The sequence below is a fragment of the Argopecten irradians genome, chromosome 8 (assembly GCF_041381155.1).
Source record: "Argopecten irradians isolate NY chromosome 8, Ai_NY, whole genome shotgun sequence".
NCBI classification, from domain to species: domain Eukaryota; kingdom Metazoa; phylum Mollusca; class Bivalvia; order Pectinida; family Pectinidae; genus Argopecten; species Argopecten irradians.
In genome coordinates this window covers 38,338,504-38,361,257 of record NC_091141.1, presented here as the reverse complement: position 1 = coordinate 38,361,257, position 22,754 = coordinate 38,338,504, and the positions used below count along the sequence as shown (strand labels likewise).

The 22,754-nt window shown below is 37.2% G+C and overlaps 2 protein-coding genes across 4 annotated transcripts; both read left to right on the top strand.

Annotated features, from left to right (window-relative positions):
• Positions 1-299: 299 nt before the first annotated feature.
• Positions 300-22,217, top strand: LOC138330313 (dual specificity protein phosphatase 3-like). Of its 2 annotated transcripts, none has more exons than XM_069277817.1 (4): positions 300-385; positions 17,261-17,428; positions 19,932-20,155; positions 21,095-22,217. In XM_069277817.1, exons 2-4 carry the CDS (start codon positions 17,289-17,291, stop codon positions 21,370-21,372), a joined length of 642 nt encoding a protein of 213 aa, XP_069133918.1. In that variant the 5' UTR covers positions 300-385; positions 17,261-17,288; the 3' UTR covers positions 21,373-22,217. The 2 variants fall into 2 exon arrangements, with proteins under 2 accessions (XP_069133918.1, XP_069133919.1); XM_069277818.1 differs by lacking the exon at positions 300-385 and adding an exon at positions 478-571.
• Positions 458-15,608, top strand: LOC138330311 (uncharacterized). Of its 2 annotated transcripts, none has more exons than XM_069277816.1 (5): positions 458-586; positions 3,916-7,219; positions 7,486-7,639; positions 7,975-8,099; positions 8,787-15,608. In XM_069277816.1, the coding sequence occupies exons 2-5, from the start codon at positions 3,949-3,951 to the stop codon at positions 10,148-10,150; spliced, it is 4,914 nt and encodes a 1,637-aa protein (XP_069133917.1). In that variant the 5' UTR covers positions 458-586; positions 3,916-3,948; the 3' UTR covers positions 10,151-15,608. The 2 variants fall into 2 exon arrangements, with proteins under 2 accessions (XP_069133917.1, XP_069133916.1); XM_069277815.1 differs by lacking the exon at positions 458-586 and adding an exon at positions 724-833.
• Positions 22,218-22,754: the final 537 nt, after the last annotated feature.

The window sequence follows — 22,754 nt, the reverse complement described above, 5'->3', positions numbered from 1 at the left end:
TTTCGCCTAATTTTACAAGGTGAAAAGCCGTCGAACGACGGTTTGTCGCATAATTATGTTAGGTACAGAGGCGTTCGCTTTGTTTTTTTATCAATAAAAGTCTGGATATAACATTGAACGCAAAATGAAAAAGAAATGTAATAAATAATGATTTACAATGCGAAAATATGTTTCAAAAATCTAAATAATACAATACAAATAAAAAATAAATGAAGAAAAAATTAAAACCTGGGTCCGTTGAGCCTCGAACACTCGTCGGTACTTTTCAATGGGGGTAATATTTTACAGTGGACACCGCAATATATTCACATGTTCTTGGAAGTAATTATAGCGATTTTGCTGCGTGTTTCTTGTCTTTCTGGTCCATAAGAAATTACAAGAGCAGGTAGTGTATATGCTATTTAATTTTGGCGATATCTATTGTCCATTAGCGAATCAAATACAAACTGACCCCTACTGTTATTTTTACCCCGGGTGTTTTATCAAGAGCTGTCACACGTGAGGCGGTTTTCCCACAGAGCAGCAGAAGATTCTTGATGAAGCAGATGCAGCGCGCGAAGTGACAACACGTGTAAGTGAGATCAAGGTGAGCTTGTAAACATATTGTTACATGTAATAGCGTTACTTGTTTAAACTGATACGGAATATATTTTTTTAATTATTAGTTGATGATACGCATGCACTACATGATGTAGAAAGTGAAAGTAGAAACCATTCGTCTTGGAAAATAAAATAACGAAAGTAAAAATTCCCATTTGTTTGTCAGGAGGCTATGACGTGTTAAATGCGGGATATACCATAAAATAACGCTTGTAATATAGCAGTTGGCAAAGGTAAAGTATTTATTTAATGCACCTACAGAAATGTAAGTTATCCCCGCATTTGGCCATGGGTAACTAAATGATAATTCGATCATCAATAGTAACAAGGCCCTGTGAGTCGAACGGCGTGAGTAACTGACAGTCTGTTACTTCCCATTTTGGATGTTATGCCACAGGCGTCTGCATCTGGTTTTGGAAAAATAGGAAAAATATAATAACCTACCCTTACTATATGTTCATAGGGGTAGGATATTTTATTTTCCCAATACCAGATGCAGACGCCTGTGGTTATGCCCAATCTGTTATTAGGGTTGGATACAGTTAAGTAGAACATGGTATGATACTGGTATCAATGAAACGATTCTAGTACTGCTATATCAAAACATGGAATAAGCCTACACCATTTTGTATCGGGCCAGGAAATCTCTGATTCAGTCTTGACCACTGTGAAGCACACACCACTAACCTTAGTCTATTCAATTGTAAAAGGAGCGGGTCGGTGTGACTTGTAAATACGGTCTCTGTCACACAGCTGACGGAGCATGCTTCTTGTTCCTCTACATTGGCACCCAACTAAATAACCCATGGTAGGTGGTTAAAGAGTCTCGGGTTGAGATTTAGGAAATCTCAAGAAAAACAGGGGGAGTAATGTAAAAGAAGCGGGTCGGTGTGACTTGTACATGTATAGTGTTAAATACGGTCTCTGTCACTCAGCTGACGGAGCATGCTTCTTTGGCTCAGTCGGTAGAGCCGTAGATTTCCACGCCGGAGACACGGGTTCGATTCCTGGTCGGGGCACTCTACAGGAATGTGTATTTTCCCTGTTCTTCTACATTGGCACCCAACTAAATAACCCATGGTAGGTGGTTAAAGAGTCTCGGGTTGAGATTTAGGAAATCTCAAGAAAAACGGGGAGTAATGTAAAAGGAGCGGGTCGGTGTGACTTGTACATAGTGTTAAATATGGTCTCTGTCACACAGCTGACGGAGCATGCTTCTTTGGCTTAGTCGGTAGAGCCGTAGATTTCCACGCCGGAGACTCGGGTTCGATTCCTGGTCGGGGCACTTGACAGGAATGTGTATTTTCCCTGTTCTTCTACACAATAAATGAATACAGTGGACCCGCGATAATCCGGACGCCGATAGTCCGGAAAACTCACAATCCGGACGGAAATATCAGGGAACGGATTTCCGTAAAGTTATTTATACTCACTTGTCCGGAAAATCGTATTCCGAATCCGGAACTCCATTTTGGGAACGGAATGTAATTTTTGTTAATAAATTCCCGCAATAATCTGGACAATTTGTTGTCGCCACGTGCCGAGAAAATCCAAGGCCATCTCAGTCATGTGTAAAATACACACTGTCAACTAACACTAGTTAGTGTGTGTTGTCATAACAACGGCTGCCAGGTCATAGCCGCGTTGAGTTTGAGTACGGGTACGTATGTTTTAGATACCTTACTTGTCTCGCATGCAGAATATATCGCTATGAGTATCGGATACAATAAAGTGAGATAATACTCACAAGTGAATCTATTCGAATTCATCGTCTGTGGTATAAGATAAAAAGGCTACGGCACATGCCATTTACACGTGTGTGACATTGTGCACGAAGTTAGACGTGAACGGGCGCGTCGTTACGCACGTCTGTGAGTCAGAAAGCAAAGATTTGTAGAAATGGTTATTAAAAACACACATTATACAAAATAACAATTATATGAGTTCATAAAATGTTCACAACTATTTGTTATCATAGTTTTTTTATGCCAAGAACGTAGATGTTATTGATCCTTGGTTAGGCAATTTGCCGTAAGACAGATCAAGAGTGGGATACGTAGTTATATGCATACATAGTACACAATTAACGATGGTTTTATGTTTCGTATTTTGAAAAAGAAATACGTTTATTTATTATTCTTAACGCAATGATATAAGAATACCTATAAAACATAAACGAAGTATTAATTATATAATAAACGTATGTTACATAAAAGCCTATCATCGATTACAAGGTCAAGGGGAGTAGCTCGTACGTGACAATTTAATTGACTAAGAACACGAAATTCGGCAGTCCGGAAAACTCGTAATCCGGACGGTTTAGGCTGGGAACCAAGGTGTCCGGATTATCGAGGGTCCACTGTATTGCATAATAAATGAATAATGCATCTACCCAAATATTGCAATCCGTCGAGATTAAAGGTGATTTGCATACTACGAGAAAATGACGGCGATGACTAGGGAGAGTTAAAGTTGCAGAAAAGAAACCACCGACTGCAGTGTTGAATGTGAATGTGTGATAAAATGGATGGCTATGAGTAGATAAATGATTCATTTGTTGAAAAGACCAAGGTAAGCGGCAATTCTCGGTGGTAATATTTTGTAAGTAGTCCGAATCGTAGATGAACTGGCCTGATACCAAACTTTGTCGGCTTATTCCACTTTTTGATATAGCAGTGCGCTCTGGTCTTAAACTATAGACATCTATCTGTCATAATGTCTAAGTCTGGTGTCAGGGCCAGAGTATCTCGGGCTATGTTACACGATTTTCAGTGTGTGCACACGTCTGCACAATGTGTGAACAATACATGTACAGTAGACCTTGTTTTAACCTATTACATGTAAGAGCTCTTTTCTCTATAAAAATCCCTCCGTCTTTTCCAGACCTCAAGTTCACTCCTGCAATTTAGATCTTTATTAAATACCTAATTAGAATATAAACACCATGTAATTTCTTAATTAGTTTTCATTGTAAATGAACTAATTCCTTAATTTGTGAAGTAACTTGGTAATATATTATTGTGTCAAATAAGGTACCTTATATATAAAGGCCATAGTCCCATACCAGTGCCTATTGTGTCAAATAAGGTACCTAATATACAAAGGCCACAGTGCTTATTGTGTAAAATAAGGTACCTTATATATAAAGACCACTGGCCAATACTAGTGTTTTTTGGGTCAAATAAGGTACCTAATATAAAGACCACCGTCCCATTCCAGTGCTTATTGTGTCAAATAAGGTACCTAAAAAGATGAATTTTGTTATTAAAGATCAGAAGTATTTTTTTGTTGAGTTTCGCTGTTTTATTGTTTCAGAATTAAATGTGAAGAAGAGTAAGACCTGAAGATATGTCAGACAAGATAGTATGTGAAGTGTGTAAGAAGGAATTTAGTGGGAGAATCCCTGCCCAGCAGCACTATGAGAGCAAAGCTCACCAGAAAGCATTGAGAAATAAAGAACTGATAGAGAAATCAAAATCACAGGGTATTCCCACTCAATTCAACTGTGATGTTTGTGGTGTATTTATGAACTCCAGTGATCAATATCAGAGACATATCAGTAGCCCTAAGCATCTTGAAAAGGCAGAAAGGGATAATAAGTTTGCTGGCTACAATGGCACGGCACCTGAGCAGCAAAGTCCTGGTCATGCAGGCCTGGGATATGACTTTGATGGACAGAGAGGATACTGCTATGTTTGTGATCTAGAGCTTTCTTCAAGGCCGGTGGCAGAGCAGCACATCAATGGGGAAAAACATGCCAAGAAGAAAAGGGCATTGCAGTCAAGAATTGCGACTCAATCTTTTGCATCCAATGTTGCTAGGGACTCATGTAATGCATGTGGAATAAAATTTTCTAGTCACCAGGAATCCGAGGCTCATTTTGCTGGCAGAAGTCACAAGGAAAAAATGGCTTCTCTGGAGCATTCTATGCCAACAACGGGAGGAAATCCTACTTTAAGTACAACCATGGAGACGTCGTACTACCCTACAGGAAATCTGGCCTGCTTACCAACAGGGACCACAACTGGTCGATCTGAGGCTGGAAGAGGAGGAGCTGATGGTCAAGCCCAGGCTACTTTAGCCTCTAATAATGGAGTGTATGAGTTTGATGGTAAGACTGGTCAATGTCATGTCTGTAATATTGCCTTTACGTCGGAAGAGTCTGCTAATGCCCATTTGAAGGGGTCCCGTCACAGAAAAGCTTTGGTGAGAAGTGGACTAGAGAAAACGGTAGATACCACCAGAGTTTCGAACTCAAAAGAGTATATCTTTAATGGTGACCGTGGCGTATGTTTGGTCTGTGACATTGAATTGACCTCTGAACGCCACGCCCATGATCACTTGTCTGGTTCGAAGCACGCAAAAGCTGTACAAAGACGGGCAGAGGCTCAAGAATCTTCTGATACTCAGGAGTATGTGATGAATGGCGGTAGAGGATTTTGTAATGTATGCCAGATAGAACTGACATCCACGGAGCATAAAAATGAACATATCGCTGGCAAACCGCATGCAAAGGCAAAAACTACATGGGAAAGTTGGAGACAAGGAAAAAATGGGATTATGCCATCGTCATCAAATACAGGCGGTACATCACCAGGAATTAAGCAAGTTTCTCCCAGAAAATCTGATCTGAGTCCCTGGTACATTCAGCCGGAAAGGAGAAGGCCTGATGCATCAGAAAGTTCAGATTCCTCAACATTAGAAGATGTTTATGAGCTTAAAACTAGCGAAAACTTCAATCAAAATGCTGTCAAAACTAGTGAAAACTTTAATAAAAATGCTGAGGTTTCTAGTTACGGTAAGACCGAAATCATAAAGCTTGGAGCTGAGGAGAGCAATGGGGATTATTGGTTCAGTGGAACCACCGGATATTGTAAAATTTGTTCAATTGACCTGACGTCAAATGCACATGCCTCTCAACATCTCAATGGTAAAAACCATAGAAAGGCTAAAGAGAGGGCGCAGACCAGGAGTTCAACAGACACCGACTTGTACTGTCAAATCTGCAAAGTTCCTTTTTCTGGCCAGGAGAGTGCTAAACAACACTATAATAGTGACAAACATAAGAAACGAGAGCAGATAAAGAAGACGCACCTGACAGTGGAATCGCCTGTTTCTACTCCAGGGCAGAAACCTTCAGCCAATACGAAACTGTACCCATGCTATGTTTGTGGGTGTTATCTGAACTCAAAGGAGCAGTTGGAGACTCATGAGAAGAGCGTGAGTCACTTAGCTGCGAAAGACGAATTGAACTCGCTCGGATTCCAGGAGACTTTGTTAATGACCAATCCGGGTAGTTCTAGAGAGGAAAGGATTGTCAGAGTGACACAAGGGAGTTACGGGACTGGCCATTCACCTGGTAATACAGCAGCTTCAAGTAGAGAAGGGTCCTGCTCATCAGGGGATACTGTCATTAGTGGGGTGGTGTTTGAACCTTTATCTTTGGATCAACATGGGAGCTTAGATCCTGCCTCTCTGTTACGCACCACAAGTGGACTCGGGGACCTGGATGAAACTTTTACAAAATCTGTTTACCATCCAGAGCTACCTGATCAGCCTAGGGTTGCTTTAACAAGTTTAAATGCAAATTTAGCTTCCAATACTCCAAAGGAGAAAGAAATTCACAAACCAAGTATCTCTTCTCAAATCAGTAAGAACAGTGATAGCAGCTATAATTCAGCAAGGTCAGATTCACATTCAAGGTCACCAAGTGTTGGCTTAGATTCACAGAGACTGGCCAATCAGAGCGGTCACTCTTCCAGTCTTAGTAGTCAATCTACCAATCAGAGCGTTCGTTCCTCACTTGGAAGCGACAGCGACAATCGAATGCCAAGCCTTGAACCAATAGATGACTTACCGGAGCTTGTTCCTGTATGCACAAGTTTGTCAGAAGCGAAAATTAAAGAAGATATGAACAAAACTGAGAAAAACTATGCCAAGGAGAATGATATTAGGAGGAAAAATGAAGGCAGAGAAAGACGGAAAGTAGAGACGACAACCTCTGGTTACGTGGCTATACCCAGAAAAGCTGTTGATATATCAGATATAGAATCCATGGAAAGTGGAGGAAGTTCCAGTCCACATTCATCAGGACGTCAAGCAAGAAGAGGTCAGGGAACAGATTCGGCCAGGGCTGTTAGGAACAGAACTAGTCGTAAAACTGGTCATGACAATAGTCTCTCCCAGGAATCTGAATCTGATCCAGATAAAGACACTGACAGCAGTTTGGAAAAGGCTCAGTCCAACTGCCAGCCGAAGAGTCCTTCCCAACTGATGTCCCTTATCAGTCAGAAACTACCAAATATCTCGCAGCGATCATCAAACCAGGAGTTGACTGACGCACAGAAATCTGTTTTTAAAAATTACCGGCATTACTGTCCTACCTGTAAAGTCCCGATGGATACAGCAAAGGCATTACAGGACCACATGAAAGGACGGTTACATCGTCAGAAGTCTGCGAAGGAACCGGCTCCAAGTCGTCAGCACCCGCCCGTTGTGAAATCATTGAGAACACAGGATGGACAGGAAACTAACTTCACAGAAACTGTTCCCAGAAGTTACCAGTTGGAATTATTCCGGAAAGTCCTAGCAGGAGATCGGATCTGCTTTCTCCCAACAGGTAAATTTTTGAAACTCCTCTGTTTTGAAATTTCTTTTCCTATACTCTGGAGAAATTAAAAGATACCAGTAGTTTAAAAGGAAATTGGTAACCATGTTCTTCAACCAATACAAAGTCTAACTTTGGAAATTTATATTCATTGTTTGAAAATGATGTAGGGAAGTTATTGGAATTTTTTTTCATTGTTTGAAAATGATGTAGTTATAGGATGGGTGTTATAGTGTTGATATCAGAGTAGTTATTTGGGATGCCTTTGTTTTTGATAGGGACAGGGAAGACTCTGATTGGCTGTATGGCTATAGGAGCCATGTTAGAGTTAAACCCGAGTTACCAGGTCCTGTTCCTAGTTACCAAAGTCCTCCTTGTCCTACAGCAGGCCAAGTACATCAGGAGACAGTTGGCTCATCGCGAATTCAAAAGGTACAAATATATCAGTTTGTTTGTTTATAAACCTTTTTTAAAGAGATTGATGTGTCAAAATTCATTCCCGCGATCATTATTTTGTCATAGGTCAAAGGTAAAGTTAGTCCAAATATCACATATCTTGGTTTATTACTGTCATCCTGTCCATTATTAAAGTATGTACATGTGTTTATTTTGCTTTACTCATTCACCCCTTAAATTTCACATTGGATTGGTCTAGTCTTTGATTTAGAAGAGTCTTAATGTGTCATCAGGGGTGATTGAGTTAATTCAGAATAAAATTTATACTTTTATCACATCACAATTATATTATAAACATAACCTGTCTGCAGATTTGACCCCGATGACCCCTCCAAGGTCATTGAGAGAGAGCTAAAAATAGCAGAGCTGTGTGGTGGTCAGCAGTCGACAGGAGGAGTAGCACTGTGGCAACACGATATCATCATTGCTACAGCAGGTAAGTGTCCTTACATAGCCCCTGTAGGGTTGAAATCGTCGCACAGGAGAACAGTAGTCATTCTCTATAGTTAGATATCCACCCTTCCACAGGGATCTGAGAAGTAATACCAGACCCAACAGACTGCCTTTAGACCAGTTCAGATGTTTTAGAAGTCGCACCATTAATGTTCCATGACGCGATTGAGGACAATTTTGCGTCATTTTTGATGATATGGGGCTGCTATCTTATCAACGGCACTTTGTATAGTTGTGTATCGTGATTTTGAAGAAAAAAAAGAATTACTGTTCTTTCTAATTGTAACTGTATTTGTGACGACCTGCTTGAAATGTGATTTATTAGCCAGTAAAGCTAGGTGGGGTAGAAGTTTTGTATCGGGGCGCTTTCCACCCTTTTTGTCTAGAGAACAATGTAGAATATGATTTTTACCAATTTTTGATCTTAAAAGTAAAGAAAAGTTGAAAGCATTGAAAGCGAGGCTGCGTGGAAATGTAACCACAGACGTTAGTGAGCCGGGAGGACGTTTTAGAATTCCCATAATTAAATTAATTTTTTCGTACGCAGACAGATTTTGACGAGAGATTTTATTTTTCTATTTCATAAGAAATAATACTGGATACATTCACACCATTTTCACCAACTTTAGCCATCCTTGCCCGACTGTTCACTTTAAGTTTTATTTTTCAGCCTACTGTGAAAACCTACTGACGGATGGCGTTCTGCACTGGGAGGATCAGTGTCTGGTGATCTTTGACGAAGCTCACCACTGTAACAAAAACCACTCATTCAAAAACCTGATGGTGAGCCACCACTACAGCACACCTGAACAGTCTCGCTGTAAAGTCCTCGGCCTTACAGCATCACCGGCTGGAAAGAAAAACTACTCGATGACTGTGGATATGCTACGACAACTACAGATCAACATGGGTGATTCTCTCATCTCGGTGGTGGAAGAAGAAAAAGTCATGTTAGAGGCGTTCATGTCCAATGCAAAAATCCACATCGCTGTCATGGAACCCACTCCAAATGAAGAAGAGTTTCAGCGTGACTTGAGAGTGTATCTGTTACAGTGCTATATGAGACTGGCTGCTGAAACAAACATCACAGAACATAGTAATCTCGGATTGTCAGGGACGGGTAAACGTTTAAGTACTGATGAAATGAACAGACATGCGCAAGATCTAACAGACGATGTTCTGGATGAACTGCAGGCTTTGATAGACGTGGCAAAACCAACATCAGCAGGTGTGGATAAGAAAATTGAAGTACAGAATTTGAAAGGACACATACGATGCATTTGTATGACCATCAGCGTAGCAGCCGAAGTTGGGACTGCAGAAGCTCTGGAAGAGATGCAGGTTCTCATGGCAACCGATCTGAACCACGGCTTTGACTATGCTCAACAAATTGGTATTTCATGCGAGAACATTTTACGTTCAATTGCCACACAACAACAAATTCTGAAATCTAACTTGAAGTTTCAGAGTGAATCGGTACCAAAAGAAATGTCATCAAGCGTCCAATGTCTGATGCAGCAACTAATGAATCCTGAATATATCAAATGGAATACCGGCATTCAAGGGAGACAACCCATGGCCCTTGTTCTGGTCAAGCAAAGAGCAACTGCTACCAGTCTTCACACAGTTCTACAGGATCATCCTGAGATAATACAGAAGGGATTAGCAGTAGAGAAGATTGTCGGACACGGGGCGGGGTCAGCGGAGCGAGGAATGTCGGTCGCTCAACAACGTAAAACTCTAGAAGAGATCAAAGACCACAAGTTTCAGGTTGTCATAGCAACTGCTGTTGCTGAGGAAGGGATTGATCTTCCTGAATGTGAGCTTGTAGTATCTATGAACCCGCCATCAACCATGACTGCTCTTGTGCAGATGCGTGGACGTGCTCGTAAACGGGACAGTCATTTTGTGATTGTGTGCAACGATAGTAAAGAGGAAGCAAAGCTCAGCGACTTACTAGTGAGAGAACATAATATGATCAAAGCGGCCAGTTTCTTAGTTCAAAATCAAAATATTAAGCAAAATGCTGTGTAAGTTGGAAGCTCCAAATATATGGCAGATATCCATATAGTATTGTAATAGCTTCTGTTTACACCCTACCCTATAGACTCCATAGTATAGTCAGGGAGCAGTGATGAAAGAATGTATTTGATAAATTTAAATCATGTTAAAATAGAGAGTTAACATCAAAATCATGGATTCAATTTGTTTATGATCTAGATAAGGTAGATTAAGGTAGGTAGTAGCTCTGAGAAGAAATCATTAAGTACTGCTTAAGCTTTCCTGCTATTTTCATTCTGCTACCAGATTTTATGTACAAAATAAGTACTTGTGTCCATTGTGTTTAATCTGTTAAAAATTCAAAAACACTGGGGAGTTTTAAGATTTGTTTTATATACAATGTGCAGTGTTAAGATGTGGTCTATGTACAATGTAAATCAAAAAGCAATTTTCTAGTTGAAGTGTTTTATTTTTTAAGATAACAATTAATCTTATTATTATATGAATAAAAATTAAAAGTTGATAAGTAGCTAAGTCTAGTCTCAATAGCATGTTATAGGCATAGCATCATATCGGAAAAATATATTCTGTTTTGTAACTGGTGACGATGACTTCATAAATTCATCAAGCCCAAGTTTTTAAAAGATCATCTGAAAATTCATTGTTTAAAAAAATGTCAAATCATTTCAACTTCGAAAATTTATCGACAAATACCACAGCTTCAGAGAAATTCTTTATTATAGCCGACCAGTTTCATCCATCTATAGGGCTTTTTCAGGACAACAGATATGACTTCATTTACACCCCTTAAAGTACTAAAAGTATGAGCACTAAATATAGATATACAATTATGACGTCATTTTATTATCCTAGTGTCTCTATATAAATAGAACTCTTGTTACAAGTCCATAGATTGATATTGATGTAGATTATCTATATATGTGCCTTCACGGTGGGTTTAATTGGTAGTATAAAGAATATAAATACCTTCCGCCTAATTTCCCTGTGTTGTGGTTACATATTAATTTCAATTAGTATTTTTTTTATTACAATAGCAATCTTACAGCTTGCTATATAAGGGTATCAAGGCAATATTTCAATAGTACTAGTGTGTCAGTATGGTCTCAGTTGACATGTAATAGTCGAAGAAATCATCAGAGATGCTTTTCAATTTGAACGTTAATTTCATATTTAAAAGTTCTTTTGAGTATAAGGGAATGGGAGAACTAGATAATACATACTTTTAATTGAGTTAAGGCCTTACAGATATACTGGTAATACAAATTTACTTTTTTACAAGGTGAAGGAACACCATTTTTAAGTGATAATGTTATTTTATTATCAATTGTAATTGGTACATTTTGGTAGAGGTGTTTTTTCTGTTTGTTTTTGTTTTGTCACCTGAGACAAAGTCTCAAGTGGCCTAATCTAATCACCTCGTCGTCGTGTGTCATGGTCATGCATCGTGTGTCTGTAACAATTAACATTTTCAACTTCTTCTCAAAAATTGTGAATTATATGGCCCCCCACTCCATATGGAACTGTGGGAGGGGCCATTTAAAGGGGTAAAATTGATTGAAATTTCAAAATCTTCTCAACTCGCAGATGTGATGGATTCATCTTCATAGATAAAAGGGTATTAAAGCCCTATACAGAAATTGAATTTCATGGCCATTTGGTCTGATTTTCCTCTGGGGAGGGGTCAAATTTACTGTAATAGTTGATGTTGGGAAAATACTATTTTGAGCATTAATTATTTGTTCAATTAGATTAGAATTATTAGCCTGATAGCATTTTAACATCATATCCAATTTGGCAGTGGCTGACCCCTAGGGGTCAGAGGGGCAGGATCAAATGGGGTCCAAATGACTAAAATTTCAAAAATCGTCTTCTTAACTTACAGATGTGATGGAATCAATTACTCTTCATAGATTCAAAGGTTAAAAAGATAAAATCACTGACTTGATTTGACAGCCTGACGGACGGTAGCAATGGGCCAATATTTACTGCTGCACATCTTTGTTTCATTCCGTGTCAGAACTCATAGAACAGGTGACTGTTAAGGCCCATAGACCTCTTGGTTCTTTTGTTTTTTATTTTACCCTTTTTAAGTATTAATTTAACTGCTTTGTGCAAAACAGTGTGATATATTAATTTGTTGATAGCTAACTTGAGAACATTTTGTAAGTTGCTGTATTTTGAAAGTTTTAATAGAAGGTGCCACAGACCTGCATCATGATGCATGGTTTTTGTTAAACAGTCTTTACGTTTCTCGACTAGAACAATTTTGTCTTTGATTATTGCAGAGTTACCTCCCTTGGGGTAGGTAACCATTGTGACATCATTATTTTGTGAGCGAAATTTATGTGATTTTCTTTGAAAAAAAGGATATTTTGCTTGCACTCGCAAACACACACTCGACGTCACAATCATACCTAACCTTAAGGGCAGATAACTCTGTAATATGCAACTTACCCAATAAAAACCAAAAAATCTTTTGAGCGAATGCCAGGACTTAGATGGTATAGCTGTCACTGTAGTGTAAGAATCAAAATTTTGTTACAGTCTATACACATAAGATCATCTGTACGCTGTCTACTCTAAAAAGTCTAGCTCATAGAAGTCTGTGAGAGGACTGTTTACATGGAGAACGTGGCATCTGATTAATACAGATCCTTACTTCATTCCATAGAGGATCTAACAATATCTCATTAGGGGTCACGTTCTGGTGACCTTTCAAATTGACCAATCAAATGGCTCCTTCTTAATTTCTTAATGGGGACAAAATAGTTTGCATGATCTGTCAGAATCATTTTCATGAATGTAGTCATCTCGCCCAACTTACTTAAATACATTTTAAGCTGGTGTAACCAGATCAAATACAAAAACAAGCATCTGAACTAATGTAATGGAAGTATTCCATCTTTGTACATTACAGAGTTAACTCCCTTATGGGTAGGTATCAATTATGATGTCATTATTTTGTGAGCGAAATCCACATTGTTTTCTCTGAAAAGTATGAGGTGATCGATACTCACAAATGCGTATGACAATCAAAACCTACCTGCAAGAGCAGATAACTCTGTGATATGCAAATACAGAGTAAAGGTCTTAGAACGTGACCCCTAATGGGTTGTTGCAACCCATGGGTTTTTAAGGAGTGGAAAGAGAATAAGGACCTGTATATTAATCAAATTGAGATTTTTTTAGGTCAAATATATAGCATTAAAGGCGAGAAATATGTTTTGCTCTGGGACATTCAAAATGTCCAAGAAGTTCTTTGTTCATTTTTATGATTTTATGAATAAATAGGACAAAGTCCTTGTCTGCTACACTTATACATTTTTTAGCCACCCATCGTGCATCCTTGATACTCCAGGGGTTCCAATCACTTACCATCTCTACACCGCTGGACTTTCTCATAGTAAAGTTGGAGGCAACAGAACAGAACAGAGCCGTATAACGGTACACTGTGGATGGCTGTGTGGCTTTGATGTTTGGCGTCGCTTTCTCTGTAGTCTTCAAAGAAAATCTTTGTAGGTCTGTGTACTGTGATTAGTTCAGCTGTTTTTTTTCGAGCTGCCTCCAATTTTACTATGAGATAGTCCAGGGGCGTAAAGATCGTAAGTGATTGGAACCCCTGAAGTATCGAGGATGCCCACTGTGATGAATAATAGGTAACTGATACCATATACTTATATGGTACTTTGTGGTTTGGAAACTATACCTATGTCGTATACTATTTTTGTTAGTTTTAAAAGCAAGGAACGCTTAATATGTAATTTTACTTGTTGGTATGATGTTGATAATGTCCTAGAAACACATCATATGTGTTGGATTATTTCAGAATTGAAATTGGATCTGGAAACTCAATTCACAACTCTAATGTGATATGTTCTAATCTGCAGCTCATATAGATTTTATTGTAGCGGAAAAAATACTTGCGTTACATTTGTCACGACTTTTAATGTGTAAGTGATATTATTTTCCGCTACAATAGATACTGTTGCTTATTCCCATGCTGAGTTAAACCAGTTTATAAAAAAAGAGTAGTCTGTGATTTATCTATCGGGTTTATTGCAGCAACAATATATACCTGACCAAAGGACACCTGTTCTAATTGTTACGATGTATATACAATAACTTACAAAGTTTATATACTTATATACAATGTATATCACCTGAAAGATATAGGTCAGGAGTTCTGTAATAGGTTGAATAATTAAAATTACTAGAAAGTCCTTTGCTCAGGTATATGTTCTGCTGGAGTAGCCTGACCAAGTCAATCAGGATTTTGATCACAGGTTATTAGCCTCAAGTCATCGTCTGAAACCCACAGGACTCATATGTAACCAATGGAGTCTTTTGGGTTTGTGACCATGAAAGTCAATATTTAATAAAATCAGTATTTAGGTATACACATTAAAAGTTAGATGGCATTTTGAATTGAAAGCATGTAAAAATCATGATTACAAATCAAAACTAGAGTTTGCTTTTTTTCCTGTCTTTATCAGATTTCATTACATTGTATTACATGCATATATCTACAGTGTTGTATCACAGTAAATATATATAGAATTGTCAAATTATTTTTCCTTTCTTTAATACTGGTAATATTTGTGAATTACAGTATGGTCGTTATTGTGTCAATGAACTGAAGTAATCATGAAGTAGTTAATTAGCATGTAAAATTTGCAATTGTAGTAGATATATGCTCTGATTTTCAACGGCGACATAGTCTCGTAGGCCGACACATGGTCACGTGAAGGTTGATATTTTCAATATGGACTCCATACTTTGTATTTAGAAGTACATGTCCCATGTCAATATTACTATTGTGATGTCAAAACCAGGTTATTATTGCAGTGTTTATGACGTCACAATAGCAGTTACCGTTTATTGAATTGTTCGGAAAAAAAGTACTGTGACCATTATAATGTAAAACTTTGCATTAGATAGTAAATAATACAGTCAAAATATTTTGCAGAAAAAAATTCAATTAAAAAGTTATTGACCTTTGTTGAGGTTAATATGGTGTTATACTATCCTGGTAGAATCTTGTATTATGATATTGACCCCGGCTATTCTATTCCTCATTATTTATTCTATAAGGTCAGTAAAACACCATATCAACCTCAACAAAGGTCTATAATATTGATAAATAATACGGGGATTTCGAGATCCGAAAACGATGTGGGTAAAGTACAATTTACAGTTGATTTGTCCCACCATCCGGTGATTATGACGTCATCATTTGACTGGGTTTCGTGACATCATAATAACGGAAGGTGGGACTAATCGACAGTTAATTGTACTTTACCCAAGTCGTTTTGGTATCTCGAAACCCCCGTATTGATTATATACTGCATATATCTGTATACTGGCAGTATGCTTCAGTATGGTAGCACTATAATATTGACGTTTATTCTGTTCTCTCTTTTCATTATTGTGGCATTATATTACCTTGTGGTAGCATTATAAAATAAGTCTTTAATAAAATAAGTACTAATATGGCAGTATCAATCAACAAAGTGAAATTATTTGGTTTGAATATGTGATTAGTCCCACCTTCCAGTAATTGTGACGTCATACAGTCCCACCAAAAATACGACGTCACAATGGCCAGAAGTTTGGACTAATTGTATACTCAACGAAGTCATTTTATACTACTTGAAATCACTGTATACATTGTATAGAGTAGGAATGTATGTAATCCACCGTACAAAAATTGCATTGTATCCTACAAACTAGACAGAATGACAGGTGTTTTGGGGACAAATGACAATTGTCAACAAAAAGTTTTTGTCTAGATATTTTCTCAGCAAAAGCTGTGTTACAGGTATTTTGCCGACAAAGGGTATAAGTACATCTGTATGGGTATTTTGTTGACAAAAATTATAGCAATGTTTTGTCAACAAAAACTAGTACAGACCTGCAGTCAACTAAAGCTGTACTACATGCATTTTGCTGACAAAATCTTTTAGTGGCACAGACATTTTGTTGACAAAATATTGTACATGTACTACAAGCATTTTGTCAACAAAACCTGTTCTCGGTGTTTTGTTGACAAAAGTTGTAGTTAAGGTCTACTTCTGTGCATGGTATTAAAAAAGAATTAAATTATAACATATAATTATATATCAAAAAAGCATTTCGTCAACAAAACCTGTTCTCAGTGTTGTGTTGACAAAAGTTGTAGTCAAGGTATACTACTGTGCATGGTATTAAAAAAGTATTAAATCATACTATATAATTATATAGCAAAAGAGTGTTTCCATGAATGTCATATTACTAAACTACCAAACAGTTTATGTATTTGGTACAGTTCTGTAGCATGCTGAGCAGTTTCATATTTTTGTGACATAATTGAATAAGGTACATGCAAAATGTATGCATTTATCATTTTCTCTGATATTCTGCCCCAAACATGTCAGCATACAGATATGTAGTTGCATTCTTCTAAAAGAAGATAACTGATTATAAAAGTATCCAAATGATACTTTGAATACTTAAGTTTTTGCAGAAAACTTGAAATTTGATTTTTATTTTCTGTTTATGTTTTTGTTATGCTTTTGATGCATTAAAAAAAATTAAAATTACAAACATAATTCTTTTTTTTTATTTATCATACACATTCCATCAGTCTGGTTAAAATCATACCATATATACCATATGTAAACCACCATGTACTCTAACATATGTGACTTGATATAACAGAAAATAATAACAATCTTATTTGGGTCATCAAGGATAAAAGGGTATCTTTTCCTTTTTGACAGATTTTTGGGTTCCGCATAAAGCATGCCGAGAGGTGAACATTCTAAAATGTCTCAGGCATTTGAAATGTGATTTTGCACATACATATTACATAAAAAGGTTCTGAACAGTATAAAATAAGCACAAGTTATCTCCCATTTTAACAATTTATTTAATGATTGATAGTATTTAGGAAAATCATAATCGATTGATCAATGAAAACTGAGAATTAGTCCATCGCTATTATATATCAGAAAAAATCCAACATACCAGGTATGTGTAATAATCTCTATTCTGATTGGCTGACAGGCAGCCATCTTGAACGTTGAATAAAAATACCCATTTATAAATTTAAACATGGTTTGAACTCCACTTTCTCTACATCAGAATATTCCAGTTCCCTGACCTGGTAACCATGGCGACAGGAACAGCACAGGATCCTCCGTGTACACCTGATGAGTTACTGGATATTATCACAAGTCCCTGTGGTGGCATTTGTATGATGCCCTCCGACCCTTACAACGAAGTCTTCCCGAACATCTACATTGGAGAGGAGTAAGTTCAAGCTCTGATGAGCCTGTCTACAAAGACCAATGAAGGGGATGTGGACTCTATAGACAGGTGGTCTTTATACGCAGGTCAAATTGTGTTATAAATGGTAATTTGGGACCCAAAGAGAAAGAGGTCTTATTAAGTAGGTGGTCTTTATACTGAGGTTTAAGTCACTAAGTCAGGTGCCCTCTGACCCTTACAGCTAATAAGTCTTCCCTATTATCTACTTGGGAGAGTTGTAATTTCACACTCTGATGAACCTGTCAACAAAAACCACTGAAGGGAAATTGGCTAATTATATATGTAAGGCCATTTTCTTTGTTCCTTGGATGGTCTTTATAGACAAATTGACTGTACAGTTAATCTTTCCTGAGTGACCTCTGTATAAAGAACACTTACTTGATAAGACCACTTTGAGAGGGCCTCAAAGACCACTTATTCTATCTCCCTTGGTTGGTCTGTAGTAGATATGTCATAGGATCTGCATCAATTACAAAAGACATTTTGTTGACAAATAAAATTACTAATTTAATTGTCTCAATACCGACATTGTATTCATTTTGAATATATCCTACATTGTAAGGATTGACCTGCAGCTACAATTGGACTTTGTTAATCGACCATGATTAATGTCTGCAAGTCCTGACAAAATGTTACATGAGTATTTATGTCTGCAAGTCCTGACCAAATGTTACATGAGTATTTATGTCTGCAAGTCCTGACCATATGTTACATGAGTATTTATGTCTGCAAGTCCTGACCAAATGTTACATGAGTATTTATGTCTGCAAGTCCTGACCAAATGTTACATGAGTATTTATGTCTGCAAGTCCTGACCAAATGTTACATGAGTATTTATGTCTGCAAGTCCTGACCAAATGCAAATGTTACATGAGTATTTATGTCTGCAAGTCCTGACCAAATGTTACATGAGTATTTTTATGTCTGCAAGTCCTGACCAAATGTTACATGAGTATTTATGTCTGCAAGTCCTGACCAAATGTTACATGAGTATTTATGTCTGCAAGTCCTGACCAAATGTTACATGAGTATTTATGTCTGCAAGTCCTGACCAAATGTTACATGAGTATTTATGTCTGCAAGTCCTGACCAAATGTTACATGAGTATTTATGTCTACATGAGTATTTATGTCTGCAAGTCCTGACCAAATGTTACATGAGTATTTATGTCTGCTAGTCCTGACCAAATGTTACATGAGTATTTATGTCTGCAAGTCCTGACCAAATGTTACATGAGTATTTATGTCTGCAAGTCCTGACCAAATGTTACATGAGTATTTATGTCTGCAAGTCCTGACCAAATGTTACACGAGTATTTATGTCTGCAAGTCCTGACCAAATGTTACATGAGTATTTATGTCTACAAGTCCTGACCAAATGTTACATGAGTATTTATGTCTGCAAGTCCTGACCAAATATTACATGAGTATTTATGTCTGCAAGTCCTGACCAAATGTTATATGAGTATTTATGTCTGCAAGTCCTGACCAAATGTTACATGAGTGTATTTATATCTGCAAGTCCTGACCAAATGTTACATGAGTATTCATGTCTGCAAGTCCTGACCAAATGTTACATGAAGTACACATATGTACATGTACCTGGTATTTACTCCATATTCAGGTAACTCGAAAGTTTTACCAGTTCTTCTGATTTGGAGATAAAAATTACACTGGTTTTCTGAGGTTAAGAAAAGCTGGATATCGAGTTGTAAAATTACACATCAGAGACTTTCAATCAGTTCAACATGCATGCAGCTATAGCTTCTATGGCAAATCTTCATCCTCATTGGCCTTGAAACCTTATAATTTATGATACCAGTCTGAAACCTTTTGTCAGCATTAAAATATCATCTATCATAGAATAAAATTGTGTTGTTACCACAAAGTGAATCGATAAGGCCGATGTAACTATGGGATTAGGTAAGTTAAGTATACCTCTATTAATCCCTTGTCAGCAATTAAATATCATCTATCATAGAATTAAATAGTGTTGTTACCACAAGGTGAATCGATAAGGCCGATGTATAACTATGGAATTAGATAAGTTAAAGTGAATAGTCGGGCAAAGAAAACTAGTCTAAATGCGTTCATTGGCCTTCCAAAAGTTCTCACATATTAATACGACGGTCAAGTTCTGCTTAGTTTCCCAGTTCTGACCATTAAAGTAAAGAAAAGTTGAAAGCATTGAAAGCGAGGCTGTGTGGAAATGTAACCACGGACAAAGTGAGCCGGGAGGACGTTTTAGAATTCCCATACTTTAAATTAATTTCTTCGCACGCAGACAGATTTTGACGAGAGATTTTATTTTTCCATTTCATAAGAAATTATACTGGATACATTCGCACCATTTTTACCGACTTTAGCCATCCTTGCCCGACTGTTCACTTTAAATATTTAGTAAACACATCATATTAGTAAAAGGTACATTATGTATACACCATTTATTTTATTAATCAAAAATTGAAATATTGATTTCATTCAAGGTCAATTGCAAAAGACAGAATTGGACTCAAAAGACTTGGTATTACCCATATACTGAATTCAGCTGAAGGAAAGACAGCCTACCATGTAAACACAAACTTTGTGATGTTTAAACGTGTGGATATTGAATACTACGGGATCGAGGCAATGGATCAGATGAATTTTCAGTTGACACCATACTTTGATAAATCTGCAGAGTTCATACAAAAAGGTTTAGATTCCGGAGGTACGTATCATAAAATAATAAATGTTTTATTCTATTGAGGAATTTTTCACACTTTCGAATTGGAAGACATTGTGTCCTGTGACTCAAATATATTTATACAGAAAAATGTGCAAATTGGTTTAAAAAAAAAAAAAAAGTTTAAAAAAAAAAAAAAAAAAGAGGAAGTTTTTTTTTAAAATACACAAAAGTGAATTATCTCCCCTTGGTATGGTATAGCCATGACCGTTTTCGATTATATGGTTTGACTGGTTGGACCTAGTTGTTCGTTTATGAATTAAAGACGGACCTGGTGATTTTATAGTGTTTTCAGACGAGCTCTAACAAAGTCCTCACAGGCCTGTATCAAAAACTGTAGGTCCGTCAGGATTTATACTTGAAATAATGACTTTAACCGACGGTAGAACTGGTTGTTCCGAATAAACGAAAACGGCCCTAGTCTAAAATATACTTTGTAAAGATCAAAACATATATATCTAAATACATGATTTTGCCAATCACATGTACATTTTACATAGTGGATGAAATATGCATTGCCATATAAATGTAGATTATCCATGTCTGTCCCATCCAGTCTTGCCTAGCAGCTAATGAATATTATAAACAAGCTGACAAAAACATATTTCCACAAGAAAGCAAGATAAATAGCAATGTGAATATTCCTATATCAATATGTACACATTGCACCTACTTAATTTGAAATTTGACATATTGCTAAATATATAATGAAATATAATCCCTGTTCACGCATATTGAAATCTGGATAAAGAGATTTTCCATTCCCAGAAGACTTCAATAATATTATATAACTGGGTTCCACGGTATATCTATATAGGACAGGATAGGACTGGATGGGACAGACATGGATAATTAACATTTATTTACAAACAATCCCTCATTTCATGGCATAGGTATAAAATCCCCACTGCTCTGTTGTTCCAGGAAAGGTGATGGTGAATTGTAAAGTCGGAGGGAGCAGGTCTGCAACCCTGGTCTTGGCATATCTCATGATAAAACACCACATCACAGTCCAGGACGCAACAAGAATGGTCAGAGCTAAACGTGAAATATGTCCAAATGATGGTTTTCTTCAACAGCTGTGTGATTTCAACGAAAAATTAAAGAAATCAGGACATTTTGAGTCTAAAGAAGAGGAAGCCTCTGTCAGCATTGAACAAAGTCCGACGGATGCACGTGAAGGGAAAATTACCGGAGATTGAGACGATATCTGCGACAATGTAGAACTTTTCTTTGGTGGACATGATCTGTTTTATAAGCTCACTGTGATAAAGGTTAGGAGAACAGACAGGTACATTACTTTGATGGCTTTAACTTGCTACGTGTTGACCGATACTCCATTCCAATGTTGAAATGAAACCAAGGGAGGCTACTCCAATACATCAGGAGGTGAAAATTCTAAATAATTATGTGAAGGACTTTTAAGTGTGAAAATTCCTCAGTTTGTAATATTTCGATGTTATGTATAGAATATAATAGACTGTGTTGCAAAAGTTAACAGGTGTATTTATCGCGAAAATAATACAACACTGCGAAATGCTTACACTGAAATGACAGTTCTATCAATACTGGAGATACTAGTCCCACACAAAACATTATCAGGTATCATATGATACATGAATTAGTCCCAATTCCATCGTTAAAAAGATAAATTTTGTATAACAAACCTCATTAACTCGACTGGATCTATAGTAAGATTTTTTTAAAAAATCTGTTTTCCTTGAAAAAAGTACTTCAAAATTAAACAGTGTCTCTAAGTGAAATGAATTGAATTACTGATGAGGTTCGACTGTGATGTGTTATAACTATTCGGTCTTTGCATATTACAGAGTTTGCTCCCTTGCGGGTAGGTATCGATTGTTACGTCATCATTTTGTGAGCGCAATTCATGTCGTTTTCTCCGAAACATTTGACGCCACAATCAATACCTACCTGCAAGTGCTGATAACTGTAATATGCAAATATAGAATAATTTACATTATGTGTTGTTTTATCTGTTTGTCAATAAAGTATATGGAGAACATTTTGTTTTCATTTTCTATATTTTCTTAATCTGCAGACATGTATCTTAATGTATTTAAGCATTGATGTCACTATTTTTTAATTTTATCGGGGTTCTCACAAAAGTTTGCAAACTATTTTTTTTTCATAACCCGATAAAATTAAACAAGAGGCCCCAGAGGGCCTGGTATCGCTCACCTGGTTTTGTAATGCCAAATTAATTTTTCTGATACAGGTTCCATTGTTATTCTTTTCTGATAGAATTTTAATATTTACTCTATTTCCCCTATTGGGCCCCACTCTCCTACCACCCTGGGGACAGAGCCAAAAATTATACAAAGTTCTGTTCCCCTTCCCCAAGGATAAATTCTGGCCAAATTTGGTTACAATCCATGCAGGAAACTCTATGAGGAAGGAAGTTGATTTAAAGGATTTACCTCTATTTTCCCCTATTGGGCCCCGCCCCTCCTGCCCCGGGGGGTCAGAGCCAAAATTTATACAAGTTCTGTTCTCCTACCCCCAAGGATGTTTGTGGCCAAATTAGTTAACAATCCATACAAAACTCTTGGACAATTAAGTAGCA

What these genes read in the sequence shown, in the direction of transcription:
- LOC138330311 (XM_069277816.1), top strand. Translation starts at nt 3,949, where the DNA reads ATGTCAGACAAGATAGTATGTGAAGTGTGTAAGAAGGAATTTAGTGGG. An exon ending in GATCTGCTTTCTCCCAACAG is followed by an intron (nt 7,220 to 7,485) that starts GTAAATTTTTGA and finishes TGTTTTTGATAG; the next exon opens with GGACAGGGAAGACTCTGATT. An exon ending in GCTCATCGCGAATTCAAAAG is followed by an intron (nt 7,640 to 7,974) that starts GTACAAATATAT and finishes ACCTGTCTGCAG; the next exon opens with ATTTGACCCCGATGACCCCT.
- LOC138330313 (XM_069277817.1), top strand. Translation starts at nt 17,289, where the DNA reads ATGGCGACAGGAACAGCACAGGATCCTCCGTGTACACCTGATGAGTTA. An exon ending in AACATCTACATTGGAGAGGA is followed by an intron (nt 17,429 to 19,931) that starts GTAAGTTCAAGC and finishes ATTTCATTCAAG; the next exon opens with GTCAATTGCAAAAGACAGAA. An exon ending in AAAAGGTTTAGATTCCGGAG is followed by an intron (nt 20,156 to 21,094) that starts GTACGTATCATA and finishes CTGTTGTTCCAG; the next exon opens with GAAAGGTGATGGTGAATTGT.